General features: G+C 30.5%; 2 protein-coding genes across 3 annotated transcripts in view; both read left to right on the plus strand.

The window, feature by feature from the left end:
- Positions 1–1,153, plus strand: part of LOC108912437 (superoxide dismutase [Cu-Zn]-like) — a 14,885-nt gene extending 13,732 nt beyond the window's left edge. The window contains exon 3 of the mRNA XM_018717659.1: positions 843–1,153. Coding sequence (XP_018573175.1) covers positions 843–1,103 — 261 coding nt within the window. The 3' untranslated portion in view covers positions 1,104–1,153. The remainder of the gene's footprint in view (positions 1–842) is intronic.
- Positions 1,154–8,800: 7,647 nt separating this feature from the next.
- LOC108912439 (superoxide dismutase [Cu-Zn], chloroplastic) overlaps positions 8,801–23,862 on the plus strand; it is a 34,467-nt gene continuing 19,405 nt past the window's right edge. The window contains exons 1-2 of one of the 2 annotated variants that reach the window (XM_018717663.1): positions 8,801–8,948; positions 21,418–21,472. In XM_018717663.1, coding sequence (XP_018573179.1) covers positions 21,422–21,472 — 51 coding nt within the window. In that variant the 5' untranslated portion in view covers positions 8,801–8,948; positions 21,418–21,421. The remainder of the gene's footprint in view (positions 8,949–21,417; positions 21,473–23,862) is intronic. The other variant, XM_018717662.1, reaches the window with a different exon arrangement.

The raw sequence follows: 23,862 nt of genomic DNA on the forward strand, positions 1-23,862 counted from the left end.
TTCGACTTTAAGTTAACATTAAAACGCAAATACTTTTTTGTTACATTCATTGGGGAAAATCGTGAGAAACGTAACTTTATGTAATTCAATATGGTGGAAACGCCCACTGGCGGCCATCTTGGAAACTTGAAAATAATTTCCAGCATTTTCCCTTGCCCACTTTACCTATAAAATTTTTTACCGTAGCTCTCTACGATCATTAGTTTCTGAGATACAGCCGCTTACCTCGCTTATTTGCCCACCCTGTACAATTATTTGTTGTAAATATACAAATTAACCAGCGTAAAACTATAATATTTATATTGATACATTCTAATAGTAATATTAAAAATTTTTCAAAAGTATTTCATTATTAACTATTTCGTATACCATAGCGAAAATGTGCTATCAAAATAAACACGTCCTGTTCCGGTGTAAACGGCATTTTTATACAAATCTACATGAAATAACATGTAAAATATGAACTTAACCTTAAAATAGGTATTCATTTAACTTCGGAAAAACGTCGAATTTTTGGACTTCTGAAACCAACAATTTTTTTTTCAACTCAACAGACAATTATTACTCGCAACACCTAGTGCAACAGCTAGGATCGTTTGTCAGTCTACCCAACAGGCACAGACCTAGCTGATCTAGATCCTAGCTGTTGCACTAGGTGTTGCGAGTATAATTCAATGCCTGTAGGGGCAAATAGACTGAAATAAAGCATTTAAGTATTACTTTGAAATTGCAAGAAAAGTTATTAAAATTTTGGTCTTTACTTACTATTTCTAAATATAAAAATAATAGAAATAAGGAAAACTGTGGTGTACTTGAACATCTCAGTTCATAAGTTTTTGTAGTTGCAGCATGGTGGACCAACCGATCCCGTAAGGCATGCAGGAGATCTTGGTAACATAGAAGCCGACGAAAACGGAGTCAGCCAAGTTCACATAGTCGATCCACTTATTTCTCTCTCAGGGGGACCTAGAGGTGTAGTAGGACGTGCTATCGTTATTACTTCGGAACCTGATGATCTTGGACATGGAAATAGTGGAAACAGTCTAACTAATGGAGATTCTGGGAATCCCATAGCATGTGGCATTATTTCGTATATTAGATAGTCAAAAGTTTATTACCTAATTTAATTTTACTAAATATATCGTATACTTAGTTAACTAGTATCAATATTTTGGCAGTCATTTCTCTTTAGAATGGATTATACAGGGTGTTCCATTTTAATCGATCACCCCGAATAACTTTGCAGGACAACCTCCAATTGAACAAAACAGAACAAAAGTTGTAAGATTTTAAGGGGATCGTACTGCAATGACCTTGGTTTTGACCCAGAGATCAAACGTGGTGGTCATTTGGAGGTCATCTTTAGAATTTCAACTAGAAACCCATATGTTTTTTCCAAAAATGGAAAGAGCAGGAAATTTTTCGTTCAAATTTGACCTTGGCTCAAATTGAGCCCTAAGAGCCGTCTGAAGCTTTCTGACTGAAATATTTACGTTTTATGGCAAAGATTGACTAATTTTTGTGGCAAATTCCGTACAAACTACCGTGGTCTGTTAGTGTTTTAATTTTGGAGGTAATTCACTTTTTTATAAATTGCTTAATAGGCAATAGACTATGTCAAAAAAAGAGGGTACAAAGGAACTACAACGTAACAGAAATTTTATTGTTTGATATGTTCAATTGACCCTAAAAAATGATAAAACCGCGGAGTGCTATCTTTTAAAGGGGTGCGTTTTTGAGAACGAAGTAAAAAGGTGCTATTTTCAGTTTTTTGAGTTTTACTCGAAAACTATGAATTTTTTCTAAATAGTTATCAACAGAAAAGTTGTAGCAAATTGAATTTCCAATCGAAATGAGACATTTTAAAGTAAAAAAAATATTTTTAATAAAAATATGCCCAAGAAACGAGTAAAAAACCCGAAAAAATGCGTTTTTTTCTTTTTGGTTTTTGCCCCACAACTTTTTTCTGAGAGGAGTTAGGTATAGGCATTGCTTCACAGAAAAAAAAGTTAATGTTTTTTCCTTTAAAATAAGCCTTTATAGAAGTACCTACGACTAATAGAAACCGAGATACATTGGATCAAAGTTGGCTACTTTTTGGATTTTTGGCCAATTTTTGCCCTTTTTTGACGATTTTCGTCTTATAACTTTTTTCTGAGTTAATTTAGGTATATGTAATGCCATATTCAAATGAAAGCTGGTTTCAAGACCTTTAAAATGGTGCCTGGTAGAAGTTTGTACAATTAAAATCAACCGAGATATGTCAATTTAACCAACGATACTTTTTCTTATTTTTATAAAATTTTTATTACTTTCGGTATTATTTTGTCTAATAAATTTATTTTTGTGAATGTGAAAGTTAAAATAAGTTTCTAGGTGATTGGATATTATTATTTATTTATTTAAACAACAGTTAATCATATATATCTTATAAATTTTCAGTTTCATTTAGTATATTTTCAATATTAATATCAATTTCGTCGTCATCATTTTCATCAATGTCCTCTTCAGAAAAATCAGGCTCATAAGCATTCTCACAATTTATTCCCATACATTCTTTAATACATTTACAGGCTATTTTTTCAAGTAAATTTTCAGGTGCAGGAGATTTATTATTAAAAATGGGAACTAGCCCATTTATGGAATTTTTCCAACCCCAATCAAGGGGATTTAAAGTACAACCATTCCACTGTTGCATCTGAAAATATACTCTGAACCCATGATGTTTGAGAGCATCAGTTGTTGAAGGCAATCGAGATAAGGTAAATTTTGCACTTGTTGAATACTTTTGAAATAATTTATATCGACAAGTTTTTAGGCTGTCAATTTTTTAACTATACATTATAGTTACAATGCATTCAGATGCAGCAGTGATATCCTCAACACTAGCATTTTCAAGTAAAAATACATCGAGGTAATTTTTTAATTTTGAAAAATTCTTATTTACAAAATTGAAAAATTTTTTTGTACCTAATTGTAATTTTTTAATTAAAAGTACAAAAATAATTAAAAGAATTCGAAATTTTACAAGATAAATATGATTAATTGTTGTTTAAATAAATAAATAATAATATTCAATCACCTAGAAACTTATTTTAACTTTCACATTCACAAAAATAAATTTATTAGACAAAATAATACCGAAAGTAATAAAAATTTTATAAAAAGAAAAAAGTATCGTTGGTTAAATTGACATATCTCGGTTGATTTTAATTGTACAAACTTCTACCATGCACCATTTTAAAGGTCTTGAAACCAGCTTTCATTTGAATATGGCATTACATATACCTAAATTAACTCAGAAAAAAGTTATAAGACGAAAATCGTCAAAAAAGGGCAAAAATTGGCCAAAAATCCAAAAAGTAGCCAACTTTGATCCAATGTATCTCGGTTTCTATTAGTCGTAGGTACTTCTATAAAGGCTTATTTTAAAGGAAAAAACATTAACTTTTTTTTCTGTGAAGCAATGCCTATACCTAACTCCTCTCAGAAAAAAGTTGTGGGCCAAAAACCAAAAAGAAAAAAAAACGCATTTTTTCGGTTTTTTTTACTCGTTTTTTGGGCATATTTTTGTTAAAAATAATTTTTTTTGACTTCAAAAGGTCTCATTTCGATTGGAAATTCAATTTGCTACAACTTTTCTGTTGACAACTATAGTGAAAAAATGCATAGTTTTCGAGTAAAACTCAAAAAACTGAAAATACCACCTTTTTACTTCGTTCTCAAAAACGCACCCCTTTAAAAGGTAGCACTCCGCGGTTTTATCATTTTTTAGGGTCAATTGAACATATCAAACAATAAAATTTCTGTTACGTTGTAGTTCCTATCTAAAGTACATAGTCAATAGCCTATAAGTAAACATTTGTTATCGTCCATTATTATTAATCCTGGTTTTAAAATTCTGTGACCGAGAGCAAATAAATATGAAACGTAATTTTAGTTTTAAAGCTTAGAGAATAAGTTTTACCTTAGCCCAGTCATTTTAATTTGGTTTGCGATTTGGAAAAATTTGTCAATTTAAAAATGAAATGAAATTCTTTTCAGTTTTCATTAATATAAGCTCCAAAAAGAATAATAGATTAATAGAAAAATCGTCATTCCGTTTTGATGTTTCTGGTAAAATATCATAGCTCATGTATTTTTAAAGGAATAGTTATAAAAAATATTTTGATGAAGTAAATATGTACTTAAACTCGCTCAGAGTCCACCAGTTAATAAGGCTATTATTAACATGGGTGTTGTCACTTTTATAAAATTTCCAGTAACTTACACTTTATCTTGATGGTAAGGAATATTTTTTTGGCATTTCATATGCAGCATAGTTCTTATTAATGATATATCAATTGATGATTCGCAACGATAAATAATTTATTTCATAAAAGATAAAATTTAAATAATACACTTGACAATAAGTAAAATTAAATTACGTAGGTATATTCTTCATGTTTAACAAATGAATACAAAATAAATACATCTCAATTTTTTCTATAGCTTTAGCCACATTTTAAAATCTCAATGTATTGTTATTGTTCCATATTTTCAAGAAGCGGAAATAGAAAAACATATTTTCTTTTTATTAAGTAAAACGTAATAATTTATCTATACGTGAGATGGCAATGATTATGTGTTTATATTCGAATTAAAATCGCATTTCTAGATCTTTATCGCAAACTCTAAGTAAGGCAACATTCGTGTCATACGTACTTTATTTATATTGAAAAGATAAAAATCGTTTCTTTTGTTCTGTTATACTTCACAATTTGTTATTATTCTTAGAGCACAGGTATACGGAGTGTTCCATATCACAATTTTAAGAGGTTATTCCTTAAATAATTTCCGACAAGAAAATGAACCAAGGTTTTCGAAATTCTAAGCTTCTTAATGACAATTTCCTCAGGATCTACACCGCTAGTTGACAGATACAGATACAGGATTTCTTTAACGAATTCAAATAATAAAATGTCAATGTCAAAACGAATTCAAATAATGAAGCCTGTTCATTGACGATAAGAAACCTATTTTATGTTATAATCAATTTATTTATTTTTTATGAAACAAAAATTTATGGCAAAAAAGTGCGTATTGACATTTTATTAGAATACAGAGTAGCAGAATAGTGAGAACAGAAACCAGTGATAGAAAATTTTCTTTGATATGGGTATGTATATCCCAAATTAGTAAACGCAAGTTATATTTTACTAAATATGTTTAATAATTGAATAAGAATACAGGTAGGTATATTATTTTTCGCACCTCTGTTCTTCTTTGGTTTATATTGGTAGGTACCAGTTATGTATGACGCGCACATAGGTTTAAAGAAAAAAGTGTTTCGTAACAGTCCCTTACTTACTTATTGATAGCCAGCCAGTTAATTTATCTGTGCGCAAGTGCAGGTTCTGTCTCTATTTTCTTTTTTCTTCTCCTTGTGCCTTTTGTAGAATGCATAAAAAAAGAACTCCTAAAAATCCGGTCACAAAATGAACTGGCTAGCTATCAATACTTATCTTAGATGCAATGGACTGACGAAACACTTATTTCTTTAAACCTGTGCGCGCGTCATAAATAAAAGGTGTCCCAAAATTTACGTAAGAAGTAATTTTGACAGAAAATACAGGTTTTTAATTAAAAATTGTAAATTTTTTATTGGTTCATAAAGTATACAGTATAGGGTTATGTATGAAACAGCATATCGGGTAAATGGCCTCCACGGCTTTGCTGGCATATACGCACTCTTTTGTCGAAATTTTCCATGGCCGTTTCGCGTAAATGCAACTGAATTACGTAGATACAGCGCTCAATTTCCTCCTTCAAGACGTGGGTGGTTGTGGGCTTGTTGGCATAAGCCTTAGACTTCGATAAACCTTAAAGAAAAAAGTCCGCCGGCATTAAATTGCAGGATTATGATCACCAAAATGGGAAATTACACGACCAGAAAATGACTCGTGCAGTAATTCAGTTGTTTCTCGGGCTATATTGCATGTGGCACCGTCTTGTTGAAACCACATGTCTTCTACATCCATATCTTCAGGTACCTAAAAACAGGACTATCATGTCGGGATCACGAGTACCATTAACTGGTTCCTGACCCGCCGCGATTTTGAAGATGCCTTCAATCCAAAATCAGCATCCTCTTGTTGTTATATAATCCATTCAAGGATTAGAGTCTATTAAACTTTGTAAGCATGAAGATGTAATCTTTCGTGGGAATATGCTGTAGAGAGCTTCTCGCAATTCTTGGCCATGGTGCCGGATTGATGTTCCTGGCCTCTCAGCAACACTCTCACAAACTGCTTCGATATTTTGTGTTGAAGGAGAGCCAGAGTGTTAAAGATTTCTAATTGATCCAGCCTCCGTGAATTTTTCAATTAATCTCTTCACAGATGATTAAGTTAAATCACTATTCCGACTATAATTTGTACGAAAATTGAAGTATAGTTGCCAAACCGTCATTATTTTAAAAAAATAGTTCAACAACGGAAATGCGTTCTTTCGTGTAGCGCTCCAATTTTAATAATCCTGAACTGGACACTTTTTTTCTTTAATCCTGTGCGCGCGTCATATATATGTGGTACCTACCTACCAATACAGGGTGTTAGAACTTTGACTGCCTTTTTAATAGACGATAGAATACATTCAAATAAACAAAAAAACCTTATAATGACATGGGTTCTAAACTCAACCATTTCTGAGAAAAAAATTATCAAAATCTCCAACTTGATGTGCAATGAGATTAATTAAGGAATATTGATAAAACTGCGTGCATAGAATACGATAAAATACAATGTTTATCACTTTTTTGAACTTCTTTATGCTTAATTCTAAAAAATAATTAGCGTTGTAATAAATTTAAAATTTGATAAAATTCATATCGAGCAATGTGACAACGGCGCGGCGGTTTATTAACACGAAGCACTAAGGTGTTCAGCAATCACCAACACGGAATTCAGTTGGTATCTGGATTCGACCGTGTCGGAGTGTTTTTTGCGTACTACTATTTCCCTTTCTTGAAATGTTTTGTGTGCGCGAAAATTGGATTCGAAGGTGTCGTGCGTGCATCGAAAATGGTGGTGAACATTTTGAACATATGTTGTAGTTTGTTTTATACTTGTGCTTTTAAAATTTACTGAATTTTGCTTTTTGGTAAGTACCTAAATTATTTTTAAAACGTATGATTATTTGGACGACGTGAATCTTTGGTTACTTTAATTACATATTTTTTAAGCACGTAATTATTTGATTAAAAGATAAGTTCCTGTTTTAAGAGATTCATAATTACTAAAATGCGAGCTAAAATTTAAGCAGAACACTATCTTCGTACTACAAAATCGATACATTTTATTTTAATTATTTAAAAACTGGAAAACAATTGTCTTGAAATTTACTAAATGTTTCACAATAATAGCCTGTTTACGTTTTTTCCGGAGGACAAGTCTGCCGCGTGTACACGTGGTGTACATTAGCGCTGTTGTCACGTTGTGATGAAACTCCTCAATATTAATATTCGCTGTATTTTGAAAACTATTAATCTTACGCCCCTGTTTATATACAGTTTGTTCATTTATGATTGCTCTATCTCATGCTGAAGAAATACCCTGTATAAATCATAGCATAGGAGAACTGCGATGCTCAAATAATTGAGATTGTTCTTCCTTACAGGTAAGTCAATGGAATCTTACAATTTTAATAGAGCATCATTAGATTTTATTTTCATTTTCATGAAAATATTCTGCTAGCATGATTTGGTAAGAACCGAATTATCTGAACTAAATATGAAAATAGGTATGTATTGAATGTATGTTTATTTACATAACATTTGCCCTCTCTTAAAATATAATTAATAGCTTTCATAATTAGGAAGAAATGAAATCCATAAATATTTAATTGCTTTATTTTCCGTAAGTAGTGGACCTCTAAATATATGGTGAAAAATTCGGCTTGATAGCGCTAATATTAATGGTGATAAATAATAATTTATATTAATTCGGAAAATATTTGAAACGATCCAAGTCGTTCGTAGAGCATTTGCGACGTATCACCTCTCGACTGGTTCGATGAACTATTGACTATTATTTCGGCGAGGTAAAATATTTATTAAAGAAACCGTTGAGCCAAAAGGATCAGTTAAGGGTTATTTTAATTGAACTATTTTTGCCTAATCAAAAATCTTAACTGAAAAATGAAATTTATACAGATATAGGTTTAAAAATGGACTCTTTTAAATTAAATTTTTGTTGAACTTTCAACTATTGGCGTATGAATTTAACATTGTGATAAAATGTATGTACAATTTGAACTCGAATTATTACAAATGTCTTTTCCTTCAATTTTGGTATTTTGAAAAGATTTTGTTAAGCTTTACGTTAAGTTGAATGGGAAATTCCAACTAACCCAAATCCCAAATAACACCTCAAATTACAAAATTTGCTGTCACTTTTAAAATTACCCTGTATCTCTAAAATTTAACGAATTAGAATAAAGAAAAGCGTTTAAAAATATACTCGTATCTGGCTCAAGTAAATATTTACAAATGCGAAACCATTTTCAGTCCAGAATAGTAATATTGTGTTCATATGCTTACAATTTTAAATAGTTCCCTATAAAATATTTTCATTTTCTCTGCAAACTGTAATCGTGTTCACATGCTAAATATATCTAACAGTGAGATTGTAGTTTTGATTGTGGTAAATCCAATTATTGTTTTTATGATATGCTAAATACTTGCGCTTGTTCGAAAACCTGATTGGTTAAATAAGTGAGATAAATGAGGATTCAGGTATGAAATATCATCTATAAAATAAAACCATGTCGTACATACGTATCGTCTAAGTAGAACAGTGAAACTGTGCTTCACGTTACCTTCAGACTAGTTTAGTAATCAATCACCGATTGTTGTGTTCGCAGGAAAAGTATTATTCGTGTTGTTTAACTTACAGTAAAAAACCCTATAGGTATGTAAGTATTGAATACTAATCGTTTACCACAATGTTGCTACCTTGAAAAATATTTTGATGACAATACTGTTACTGGACAATAATTATATTATTACATTATTTACCAACATATTAGAATATATTTCATTAGTTAACTAACTAATAATAATTATTTATTATAGCAATAGACACCGTCGCTCTTGTTCGCATGATTTATCTTATAGCAGTTTTATACAAAGAAATTGATATATTTTTTGACCTTGAATTAATTATATTTTAATTTACAAAATTGTAGTCATTTACTGATTACAATATTTATGCAGAAATTCTAATAGAACTGGCTCCAATTTCACAATAATTTGTTAGTAAATCCCAGTTACATTTTGATTTAAATATATAATGCCAATAGTGTTTGTGATGAAAATCATTAAATTCATTTAAATTGATCTGATCCTCTTGGAATTATTTATTAACTAAATTTATGTTGTCATTATCCCTCTTTATCCAACGCTTTATCTACCAACGCCGTTTTGTCTTAACAGGTAAGTAGCCGCTATAATACAGCGCCTTCATAAATGTCCGAGTCCCACGTGACCGCGACTATTAGACAACCAAACTTACAACGGAGTCAGTGGTTAACACGAAATTCCCTAAAAGTTATTATTTTTTACATTTTTACTTACAAAATAATCATACTCTAAGACATTTTGAATTTTTATCCCATTCCATATTAAAAAAGTTTTTTTTATTGAGGTTGCCATTTTAAAAATATATGCTCTTTTGTAATCCACTTTAATTTAGAGATAATGAAAATATTGTTAATAAATCACAAAAATTGTTCAGTGCTTTATTTTTTTCAATATTTAAATGTAAATTGTAGATATATTAATTTACCTTACAATGAACATAAACACAAATTTTTTTAATCAGCTAACAAAGATTTATTATGTCAATCAAATTTATAATAAATATTCTAAATGATCATCTTCGTTTTCCAAATATAAATTTACTCTACGTTTCATGCACTCAAAAACGCGTTTCAATTGCTGCTTCCAGCTCTTCAAGTGTGTGGAGAGGATTTTAAACCCCTAGTAACCAATCTATCACCATAAAATTCCTGAATATAGTTTCTGCTGCAGCTCCATCTTGTTGAAAATACCCGAGCTGCAGTTTATCGTGATGCATTAATTCCCGGGTTTGTTATGGTATCGTTCTCCATTTATTACTTCTTGGAAAAAACATACATACATAACCAGATAAATGTACCTATCCCTCAACGGATTAAAAGATCAGGTCTAAGAAATTATTGTCGTTTAAATGGTCATTAAACCATCCACAATATCGTACTTGTTGGTTGTGATCAAGAGACGTAACTCTTGCAAAACAGAAACCTTATTTATAGGGATGCACATGCAGCTGCTTCTTTAATGCTTTGTCCCAACTGATACACCTACGGACATACCTTGATTGAAATATTTCTCTCGACATATCAATTTTATTTACGGTGAACACATAGAATTTTTAGATTTCTGAAAAGAACATTTTTTTTCAAAGAGTAATTTGTAGAAAAGCATAAAAATTCTGGTAACCCCTGCCAAATTAATTATACAAACAATAGGCATAAAGAACACGCAAAGTTACGAACTCCTCTGGATTGACAGTTTGCCTAGGGTTGATCACAATCAAATTTACTGAGCGCCAAAACAAATGTGGTCACGTGGGACTCGATTATTTATGAAGGCACTGTACAATATAAAGCAGCATACAATACACTTTTTTTGGTTTGTTAACTTTTTCTCAGTATCATTCTTGTCATAAAACAAATACAAAATACAGTAGTAAGTGTGGTATAGATAACCTCAATTATTAGAAGTTGATATTAAACAAATATTAATAATAATTAAAATTGTCCCTACTGAGAAATTATACATATACAATAAAAAATTGAACTGCAACATCCAATATTTTCAATAAACTTATTAATTAATTCATCAATTTATTTGATTGTGTAAAACCGCTATTAGAGAAACAATCGGTAGTGAACAGTCAACACAAACTTTTTTAATATAGTATTTGTCATATAATAGTCGAGGAAATAAAGCACTAAAAACGGCCTTACCTCCGAAATTTGTGCAGCAAGATGGATCGTGATACAGTTTTTTGCATTCGATTCGTTAGAGCGTCCAGAAAGTTTGTGACCCTATCTGATCAATGAGAAATGAAAATTGCATCGGTGCATAAGAAAAATGTATTTTTAACGTCGTCTCCTGGAGTTTTGTGGAAATTCGTTATAAACTTAGCCGAAACTCGTTACCTCGGGGTTTTTGGGGTCGCTCAACACGAATATCACAACGGTAATGGTCTCCAATTACATTAACAATACATTTTTAATACGTCTCACCGTCAGTCCCTGCCTCCATACCGTCGATTCCTATTTCTAAATTTTGACATTTTGTAGAGCAAGAGCACAGATCGCAACATTTAAAGACTTATGATAGGCAAGAACATATTTCTTCATCACTCATAATATTTATAAAAGTTTATATTCGAGTACAATAGTATTTTTATATGAATAAATACCTATATTTTTATATGCATTTCTTGTAACAAAATTAAATTTATTTATTTTTCATTTAAATAGTATTAGGTTTGTATTGGTAATCTTAGATAATAATGTACGACATTACCATTAATTAAAAAGTATACAGTTGCTGAATCAATAGTTTACGAATCGAAATTTTGATTGCCGACTGCTCGCAGACTCGCTTGCTCATGGCTCGGCGCGTGCTGAAAAGGTGAATTTCACGAGTTTTCAGTCGCGTATTTTATGAGGCAGAAAAATGTCACCAGGATGAAAAATATATAACTAATGAAAATATAACTTTCGGTGAGTAACCACGAACAAGAAAAATTAAAAAAGCTCCAGTACAATCCGAGAAAACGTAAATTGGAAATGGCGACCTTTGGTTATTTTTCGACCTTAAATCGCTCGTAGCTCGAACACAAAGCTTTTTTCGAAAAAATCACAAAAGTTCTAAAGTGCTTATTTATGCTCAAAATACATAACCAATGTGTTTTCATATCGATTTTTTAAGTTTTCGCAATTTTGCAAGTTTTTTGTTAATAACAAATTACTGACCATCGATACAGAAAAACGTCATTAAGGTTTTTTGTCATGTCATTGTGAACGAAGCACCGAACATTAAAAATTGTTTTATAAAAATAAGAATTTTCACATTACGTATTAAAAATGTTGGTTTGTAGATACCTTACTAATTGTAAATAAAACTAATTTATATTTTAATGTTTTAAAATAATTATTTTTGCTGTTTTAAAAATCAAACATAATAAAACTAAATAAAAATATTACTATGATTGATATGAAATATATTTTTTAAATCGCTTAAAGACTTTACAAACAATTGTGTTAATATTTTTTTTCTCATGGTGGATGGTGCGGACATTTGCGTTTTAATAACCTTTCCTTTAAATTATGTGATTTGACAATAATGCACAGTCCAGTTCTCAATTGCACATGCGCTGCGTCTAACGCTAGGTCACACTAGCTTGTCCAGCGGCGGGGTACGAAAATTATTAAAAAAAAGGTTAAACAGAAAATGAATGAAGTTTTCACAACGGAATTTGCAGAAATAAATTATTGATACTTGTTTCTAACGGCCAAAAGTAATCTCTGTATAACCCCCACTGAAAGTTACACCTGTAGTTTACTGCTGAGGCTCAAAAGACTTTTGAGTCGAATTTGAAAAAATCCTATTCAATTGTAACCTTGCCATAAAGTTCACCTAGGTATTATTTCTCATGGTATTCGGAAAGGTTATACATCAGTGAGCAAAAAAATGCGTTCGATTTCTTGTCACATTTTCCAATATTTTTATACTCTAGTTTAGTATTAATTGTATTTTTACAGATTTCTGTAATGCTATTTATGATATATTTTTATTCACTTGTTACATCATCTAGTATATTTATTCAAAACTATTGTAAAACTCGGTAAAACTTATATGTGGGTTTATATCTAGATGAAGTTTAAAATGCATTACTTCCACTTCCACATAAGAGAAGAATTAGGTACCCTTATTTTAATCTTCTTAAAGATTGTTGTTTTACTTAATAATTTTAAGTAATAAATAAATGCAGTTACTACACCTCGCTTGGAGGCCGACAGATGAACCAATTAGAAAACGTATTATTAGGATTCCAGGAAAATGTCATCAATTAATTTTGAAATCAACTACAAGGTTTTTGTCACTGGTTGCAAAATGCAATATGAAATAATGAAAAAATATAGGGAAAATTTTCTGATATGACAAGTAAATAAAAATGTCATTAAAATCTGGGACAATTAATTCTGTAAAGTATACAAAATTATAATAGTAGTAGTTTTATTAATAAAGGACAGAAATACGAAAATATTAGCTCTAATTATCATTCTGTCAAAATATTGAAAAGCTGATAAGAACACTGTCTTATCAGATTAAAAAAATTGAAGGAATTGTGAGAAAAAATTAAATGCATACACTTTGTCACTGGTTGATGTACTTCAGATATGTTATATGAAATAGCCGAAAAATATACAGGTGAATTTTTCGGAGAGGCAACGGAGAAATAGGAATTCATTCCAATGTCTAGAATTTTGGAATTATGTTTTCACGAGCCTTTTGTTTGCCAGTGGTTATGGTATATATAATTAATAAATTAATTCCCACAAATGGTTCGGAGATAAAAATAAATTTTATTGAAAATTCAAAGATCGCCTTCTGTATCCACAACTTTGATCTATAACTTTTTCAAAGGGCCATTCCGTACTCGGTTAGATTACACTATTTTGTCTTGCATTATAGTATGGACAGAAAGTTTTTTTAGAAGTAATTCTAAAAGGAACAAATTAGAAATCAATACTAAATAAATATTCTGTAGTTTAACCTTTTTAACATTTAACCTTTATTAAATAATAATGACAATATAACCAAAAAACACATTTGAAGGTCTGAATATGTACGATATTTGGCCATATTACGTTAACAGTTTTTTAAAATAAATTAATAAATAAAAGAATGAAAAAAATAAAAATAAAATAAGGATAACGATAATAATTCTGATATTAGGCCCCGTTTGAATTTGCTTAATTTATATCAAAGGGGGAATACTGTTTAATGAATAAGTATCTATAGGCAATTTCTTTGATAGTGTCATGGAATTTTTTTATTTATTTTTGGTTGTAAATTGATACAGATAAATTATTGAATACAGAACATAGGAAATTATTAAAAATATGTCTACGTAGATTTAATCAGCGTCACTTAACACGATGACTGCAAGATAATCTCAATGTACTTTGTCCGTGACTGCGATACATATCTTCGGGGATATGTAACAAAACTTCTTCTGTGTGCGGTACATATCCCTGGGGATATGTATTTTTTTTACATTTGACCCTATAAAATTAAAAATAACAATTATTGCTATAAACTTGCGTGTATCTGTAACTATATATCCTAGGATACTAACGTTTTCATTCGCAAAGAGTTTTGAAAAGAAAATAATAGAAAAATCATTATTTCTAAAAACTACAGATTCTGCAACGTCCACAGATACATAAAAATGTGATTATTGAGATTCGCATATTATTTATAATGAGTACATACCCCCCGAGGTATGTACCGCAGTCAACGTGTTAAATCACTATACAGAATAATTTTGTATACAGTTGAGGGTTGATTTCGCTGTACATCAAGAATGAAACGTTCTCTCAACGGTAATAATAAATAATTTTATTGAAAATTAGTGTACAGAAAACTTGTGTATGAAAAGACGTGTTAACGGGGTAAGTGTTCGTTGGAGAGTGCCCTGTGTTGAAGTCGGTCGTAGGTAGCTTGGTAGTCGGTGGCAGAAGTCCCTGGTCCTGGCGCCACTCTACAGGGGTCGGCTTCCGGGAACCCTGTGGTGCGTCCGGCGGCGTTCTTGGCGTAACGCCTAAAAATGGGTCACTTGTAACATGTGTACCCACACACCCCCCTGCCAGTATGGATGCCATCACGGAACTTGCAGTCGGTCAGGGAAACGGACCCTTCTACCGGACCTAGTGGTAATTGCCTTGGGTGAGGTTGGCACAGATAATGGGGCAGAAGTTGATGGAAGTTCTAAATACAAAAATATAACGAGTATTATGGCATTGTGTAAAACAATCTTTTTAATAATTTAGATATTTAATAATGACAATATTAGTTAAAGTAATTTTAAAAATATGGTATTTTTAATAATTAGTCATCGCGATTTACTTCCATAATAAAATCTGGTTTAATAGCGGAAATTATCTGAATAAAATTATACCAAAAAATTTTTAATTAAACAAAAAAGCGCTCACTAGAATCTGTCCCATAAATTTGCATACTGAAAGACGATTTTTTGAGAATTTTTTGAAGAAAAAAAAAGGCTCTTCAAAAAACAATTTTTTGGTTTAACAATCAAAAAACACCTCAAAAAACTAAAAATTTATTATTTTAATATTTTTTTTTATAAAACTACATCTCAAAACAAACAATATGAAAAAAAGTTTATGATATCTTTAGATTTTGCCAATTTACAGTATTTGAAAATGGGTTACCCAAAATATTCAAATCCACTTCTTGAGTAGTTGAAGTAAAAATTTGAAAAAATTCTTGAAAGCTCCTCTAAATAGGTACTAAATATTACTAAAAATGGAATGCCCCATAATGTAGGTACATAATTCGCACAATGATGTTTATGTGCACAACACTTTTTTTGGCAGTCGTAGAGAAAATGTAGGTGTAACTTTAACACCTTATGTCGCAAAAAAACATATGCCTACGGGTACCTTTTGCGTATTAACTCTTTTTGTGAAATGGAATTTTCTATTAAAATTTGGTTACATTATACCGGGTGTTACAAAATTCGCGGACACGGACTATGGCATCATATTAAGCTAGATAAGGTGATAAAAAAGTGTCTTTATGATTTTTCAATCAGACCAATACTTTTCGAGATATAGCAGGATCAAATATCCAAAAATATTAAAAATATATATTTATAAATTTCAATTTTCAATCATTAAATAAAAAATTACGACAAACGAGTTACAACAATTGTTCAAAATTTCCATCGTCTGATGTTAAACATACTTCAGCACATTGTGCTACTGCTCTAATGGAGTTGTGTATCACCTCTGGTGTTGTTTGCTGAATTGATTGAAATAGGCGGTTCTGCAATTCATTCAAATTTGCCACTGTACTCTGTTCTGTACGCCAACGTTTTTAAGAAGCCCCAAAATAATAAATCACATGGCGTTAGGTCTGGACAACGAGGTGGCCAAGTAAATGGATCGCCTCTGCCAAGCCGACCGCACTGCTTCACCTGCACGATTATTTGAAGCTCCGAGAGCCATCAGCATAGCATACTATTCACGATTTGAATAATTGTGGCCTATTATTTTGCAGTTTGTATTGACAGGTACTTTTACTGTACTCTAACGATGTCAAAGTATTGATAAATGCTTTTTGAATTGTCATTAATTGTTATAGAGCTGTCAGTTTCAAACAATACAACAAATAACGCCAGAGATAGTAAGTACGCAACTCCATTCGAGCTGTAGTACAATGTGCTGAAGCAGCAGGTGGTGGAAAATTTGAACAATTCGTTTGTCATAATTGTTTATCAAATGATTAAAAATTGAAAATTTTTATTATTTTTGGATATTTAAAACTGCCGTATCTCGAAAAATATCGGTCTGATTGAAAAATGATAGAGACATTTTTTTATGACATTATCTAACTTAACATGATCCCATAGTCCGTGTCCGCGAATTTCGTAACACCTGGTATAAGAATATAACATAATATCTTATTTGTAAAAGGATCAAGTTACTTTATTTCTGGAAAAAATATCAGTTAATAGCTGCTCTTATGGTAAGACTCATGGTGAGATAATGCTTACGTGGTATCTGTATGACTGATATGATGTATACGTAAAGAGATTTTATTTATTTCATTAAGTTATAAAAAATCACAAGAAATATGAAAGATATATAGAGTGTTTCGTATAAAAACCAACACAAAGCAGGAGCAGGAACCCAAAATATGGTATAAGGCCTATAACTTCTCAGGGGTGCAGCTTAGTATAAAGGTAAGTTGCGTGAAATCACCATATTTTGGGTTCCCCTACATGCCCCTGCTCTGTATCGGTGCTTGCGAAACACCCTGTATAATTATCGAATTGAACACCGTGTACATACGAGTACACAGTATTCAGCGGCTAAACGGTTAAACGTTAGTAATAGATTTTACAATAAAAATTAAATGGTTCTGTTGAAAAATTATTCTTTTCCAAGATACAGGGTGCTGAGATTGAAAACATTAAGGCCATCCTTTTAAATCATTTTATAGAACAAGAATTTTATGTATCATAAAAAACTTTATTGTCAGATAAATTAAATTATACATATTAGGTACTTCATAAAGAGTGTTTTATGAGGCAGTGCGCGATTGTTAAGAAAAAATAAATAGGTAATGCAATAAAAGTAAAAAAGTACTTAATATCTCAAAATATTTTGTTTTTATCTTTAGGATTTATTTTTACTACTAACTAAATTTATTATTTACCTACTACCTTGTGTCATATTCTAATGGGTACCTTTTCTTGTCCATAGCGAGTAGACTCATTTAACCATTACTGTAAATCTGAAAAAACGTTCCATTTAACTAGAATAAATTTAACTATAACATTTATTTGATACATATACCTATCAGCGCAGAAATATTATCGTATTTTTGTCTCCAATAATAACGAAGTTTGCAATTAGGTTTAACCGTTAGATAAGTCGTATAAAAATGCAGAGGAACATTTAAAATTATTACAATAAGAGATGGAGATCGAACGGGATTCGGTTTCGGTGTTAAGCAGATTAACTCATCTTCGAGAATTTGGTTTCAGTTCAATTTTAATTCGCTTTTTTTTTTTGGTGTGGAGTACAAATTTAGCGATGAATTGATATTCTAGATAAAATCGTATTCAGAATGTGTCTAGAGTTTTTTTAGGGTTATTATCATTTAATTTTTATTTGTCTCTACTGCCCTTTTATATAGGGTGTCCCAGAATGTGCGGACAATTTCTCGGATTTATACAAGGGATGCTAAAATAACATGACAAGTTCCTATAAAAGTTTTCCTTAGAGGGACCCCCTACGGAGATATAGACCCCTAAAGGACACACCTGAAAACAGATTTTCAAAAATTTTAAAATATTTTGTGTAATTTAATTATTTTTTAATACGATGGACAACAGAGCATCCAACAATCTTCAATTCGCAGAGCCAGGGAATGCATAACATTAGAAGTAGCTCTTGTTGAACCGATATACAAAATTATGTAATAAAAATCATATTAAGCAAAAACAGGATTTTCTCGAAAATAGATCATGTTATCGATATCAACCAAGGGTGCCTTTTTTTAGTTTAAAGTTCAAGCTATCTAAAAATATTATGTTTGTGGCTTTACCGTAATGGGTGTAAAAAAAATTGACATTACATTTTGTTACAGCTAGTCCGGAACCTAGCAAACCAAATAAGCCAAATTGTTTTCAAGGAGTCTTATCTGTTCTCCATCGTATAAAAAAATAGTTAAATTACACAAAGTATTTTAAAAGTTATTAAAAAGAAATTCAATATTCAGGGGCGTTCTTTAGGGGCCTGTATGTCCGTAGGGGAAATTTTTATAAGAACTTGTCATGTTATTTTAACGTCCCCTGTATAAGTCCTAGAGATTGCCCACATATTCTGGGATACCCGGTATATTAATGGAATATATCCAGTCAAAAAATTTATTGTTTCGCCTAAGCGAGAAATAAAATGGGGTAATTACACCCTCTAGAATTCAAATCACTCCGTCAAACGACAGTAACATGAATTTGTAATTATTATTATTTATTGACAAACAATAAAACTACGGTTTATATGAAAATTATAGTTCACATTATAGCGAGGTTATTTACATCATTATTCTAGTTCACCTGTCGTACAATCTGCCTACTTCCGGTTTAATACGGATCGATATAATTTAATTTGTAGTAATAGCTATAAACAAACAATCGATAATGGACTATTTGTCGTAGTCGTTGTATCGTGATTGCCATACCTTATTTTTTATTCACCGCGATGTACAATTGGATGTTGGTGACATCATGAAAATAAAAAAGAGAAAATTGATTATGTTATTATTTAATTAATTGTTTAATTTTCTTTTATATGAGAATTTTTTAGTTAGTGTTTATATAGAGAGTGTTGCAAAATATTGTTTAGAGAATTCTAGAGCAGATTTTACATCCAAAAAATTCCTATAAACCTAGGTCCGTAAATGCTTCGTTTTCGAAATAAAGGGTGTCAAAAAAAATATGTTTTTTTATTGAAAATTTCTAAATTTTTCATTGGAAATCGTTTAAATTTGGGTCATTCGACAGAACATGCGTATCCCTCGTAGGGTGCGTCGTAATATGCGTCGTTGATCTGAAGCATGCGTTGTTTGCAGGTGGAGGCTATTTTCAACATCTTTGATTTTTATATGATATGAATGGTGCATTCTAATTATCATTGTTATTGTTATTATCTGGTTCATTATTATTTTTTTAGATTATCCTAACCGAGAAATTATTAATTACTGCTATCGATTTTATTGGTAATGTTAATATAAAGTTAGTTTATTGTTAACACTGTATTGTAAATTTGGACATTTACGTTTTAATAAAAATGTAGGTACATTGACTTCAAGATACAAGAGTTTGATACTAAATGTTTAATGTTTCTTTAAAAATTATTTGCATGGTTTTTAAAAATCTTCAATAGCTCGAAAACCGCTCGTTAAATGAGAAATGTGCAAGGAAGCCCTTTTGCTCTAAAATAAATGAGGTTCCTAAAAATAAAATAAAAACCAGTAGCGTAGATTTTCTGGTCAAAAATAGATACTCCCCCATATCTACTTCCCTGATGGGTCTGAAATGCAATTGATTATACCAAATACCTACCTACGTATCATAAATGTATTGACCCAAATTTAAACGATTTCCAATTAAAAATTTAGAAATTATCAATAAAAAACATTTTTTGACATCCTCTATTTCCAAGCATTTGCCGACCTACGTTTATAGGAATTTTTTTTCGTATTTTTGGATGTAAAACATTTTGCAACACCCTATTTTTATACAAGGTGATTTCACTTTAAATACTTGAATAAAATTTACTACAGCATATGTATTTACCTAATTAGGTCTTTTATTGAATGTAATATTAATTAACCAATGGCGTGCTATTGAAGGTGCCGCCCCAAAAAATATGGCACTGGCGCTTTTTTGCAGAAATAATAAGTATTAAATTCAAGTACTGTTACGTTAAATGAATGAATGTTTCTTGGTTTTTTTAATAGTAGTAGCCGTTTAGGAGGTGCCCAATTTATTAGCTGACTATAAAGCGCTAATTTAGACCACAGGTTGTAATATTTGTTTAAAATCCATTTGCAAAAATTGATTTTTTTGTCTGCGTTATCAAATAAGTAAGCTCGTTTTATTATTTTAACTGGCTTTGTTTATTTATACCTGAACCTGAATTTATGATCTTTCTTGGGATTATTTTTCAAACAAATTAATAATTCACGTAATTCGATTAATAATGCACGTTTTTTCTCTTACAAAATCCATTAATTGATTTGCTTTAATTATCTATTTGTCGGAAAATTAGCTTTTAGTGAACAAAAATTGATTTTCGGAAATAGGTGGCAATTAATATTTCAGAATGCAATTTTATAATTTTCACTACGCCATCGTTAGTATTATTTACTGTTTAGTTGTTATTCCATGTTTGTTTAGTGTTTGTTTTTTTTACATAATGCCGTGATATTTTACTATTTAGTCACGAATATGCAGATATGCACTTTGTTTATGGTTTCTGTAACGGAAATGTCGACGCTGCGGCTAGGGAATATCAGCAAGGATTCCCAATGTTCCATTCTATTATATTTTGGAAAATATACGACTAAAACTTGATTTTAAAAATTAGTTTTGATACCTTGTTTCCAAAAAAAATTGTTCACAGGAAAAAAATGTTTTTTATATTATATCAGTTCCTGAATTAATGGTACCTTATTATAATGGAAAGATTTAAAAAAAATCACTGCATCTGCCCTGGCAGCTTGGTGTTTTGCACAGTGCACAGTGCACATTGGATGAAGAAAAACTGTTAACCAATACAAAAATGCTTATTATATTTTCTTAAATATTTATAAAGGTGGGAATATGCTCTAGAGTCTAGCTAGATGTACGGGTAGTGCAGAACTTTATATAAACATTTATTAGGTAATTTTTAAAAATAGTTTAAATATTACAGTTTTTTAAATGTACAAATTTCAGTGACGAAAGTATGATATTAGATATCAATACAATAGCAATTTATGTAAATTGTCTTTTTTAGGAAAATGTGGAGGATTGCTTTCTTTTTCACCATTTTAGGATGTGCCTTTGCTCAGGTAAGTTATTTTTTAAAAAATAGAAGTGAAATAAAATGTCATAAATTTTGCCGTCGATTATATTAATCTATTTTTTATTTAGATTTTAGACATTACTGAATTTTTATTATCACTTGCACTTTGTATTACTTTAAAGTAGTTATTTAAAATGAAGTTATAAAGAGGATAAAAGAAAACGATGTTTCAAAAAAGGAGCATTTTCTTCTTCCTAATGTCAAAATATTGTACATTACATAAATAATATGACATTCCACGTGAAACATTTAAATCTCAAATAAATCAGTACATTTGAAGTATGCTAAATTTTTCTCCATAAATTACACAGCCCCACAAAAAAAAAGTTTCGGATCTGGTATTCAGACCCATGTATTTCCAAGCTAGTCCAATTTTATTCAAAAACAAAAAATAGATCAAAATGCTTAAAAACGCCATTTTCATGGCATAATTCGTGTTGCAGAGTTCTGGATCCATCTTTTTATCCACCCACCCATTTATGAATTCATACATCTTTCTATCCAGTCGTTCATGCATGAACACGCATATGTATTCATCCACCTGTACCACCCTTCCACCCATCTATCCATCTACTTTTTGTACTGAGAGATGAGATAAAAGCTTAGAAGATTGAGAATGCAATAAAACTTGTAGAAACTCTACTTTCTAAACAAAAGAACACGATATCTGTAAATCATTCTTATTTTTGTTGCTATAACGTATTCTCTTTTCTTCAAAGGATCTATGCAAAGGGTTACGCTTTCGTTTAGTCCCTCTATTTTTCGTTTCTCTTTTTAACAACCAACAAATTTTCGCCCTATATATATATCTATCCTTTGCATAGATCCCTTGCATAGATCCTTTGCATAGATCCTTTGAAGAAAAGAGAACACGTTATAGCAACAAAAATAAGAACGATTTGTAGATTTCGTTTTCTTTTGTTTAGAAAGTAGAGTATTCTACAAGTTTTATTGCATTCTCAATCATCTAGGCTGTTATCTCATCTCTCAGCACAAAAAGTAGATGGATAGATGGGTGGATGGGTGGGTTTTATAGGTGGTACAGGTGGATGAATAAATATGCGTAAGAGTAAAGATTGATCCAGAACTCTACAACACGAATTATGCCATGAAAATGGCGTTTTTGAGCATTTTGATTTATTTTCTGTTTTTGAATGAAATTGGACCATCTTGTCTGATTCTATGATGATAAATTGGAATTAAACAAGTGAAAAATCATACGTCTAGTGAGCTGGTAGAATAATTTCATTTTTTATAACTTTCGATAGTAAATGACGTTTTTTGTGAATTTTTTTCATAATTTTCCCGAAAACTCAGACCCGTTGGGCCAAATATGAAGGCAGATTCGAATTCAGCGAAAAAAAATACATGGCAATGCAAGGGTCTGAATACCAGATCCGATACTTTTTTATATTTTGGGGGGCTGTGTTATGAACCAAATATTTATTTGTATTTTTGAAACCAAATTTTATTTTTGACTGAATATGACCTCTTGACTTTTATATAGATAGCTTTTACTGTTTTATTGCAAATTACAATTTGTAAAAATGATAAGTTTAGATAAATTTAAATTTACATATTTATATTATTTTACAAAATCTTTATACATCTTATTTTTCAACATTTTCATTTATTCAGAAGCTACTTAGAGGTATATTTTTTTTAAATTTTAACATCATTATTTTAAAAATAAAGGCGAAAACACTGCTTCTCCTTGATATTTATAAATACTTGAACTCTGAAAAATTTTATTTTTTAGTTTTGTTGCTACTTTATACATACATATATCTATTACTTAAAAATGCATACTTTAAAATACAGAAATATATTAAGTAATGTATTACTGCTGAATTTCGTGTCAGTCTTTGTGCAAATATTATTACTAATAGAAAGAGGAAATTAGAAGGAGAACATCATTATTTAATAATTTCAATATACCACGCATGCGTTTTTTCATTAATATTTACTATTTCAATAGGCATATTTTTTTACTTTAGATACTTAGGTATTAATGACTAACTAGACTAGTCTAGGAGTTATTTCTTCAGTATTAGATATTTATCACTTATGATTACAGACGATAATAAAAATTTCCTGATGAAACAAGAAATCAGAAAACAAATTTTAAAGCTTTGTTAACATATGCAGCTAATACATGCATTTTTTATGTAAACATTTTTTAATATTGACAAAGCCTTAACGAATGTTGGTAAAAGAAAAATGTATTGATTTTTCTGGCATCTCCTGTTTTATTATAATATAAATTCCAATTTAGATATTGGTATTTGTTAATATATAAAAGTTTCTAAATGTAAAAATGTAAACAAAATGACACTGATGATGATTTCCTAGTGCAAAATATTACTCAATAGTAAG

Source organism: Anoplophora glabripennis, unplaced genomic scaffold, assembly GCF_000390285.2.
Source record: "Anoplophora glabripennis isolate ALB-LARVAE unplaced genomic scaffold, Agla_2.0 scaffold489, whole genome shotgun sequence".
Taxonomy (NCBI): domain Eukaryota; kingdom Metazoa; phylum Arthropoda; class Insecta; order Coleoptera; family Cerambycidae; genus Anoplophora; species Anoplophora glabripennis.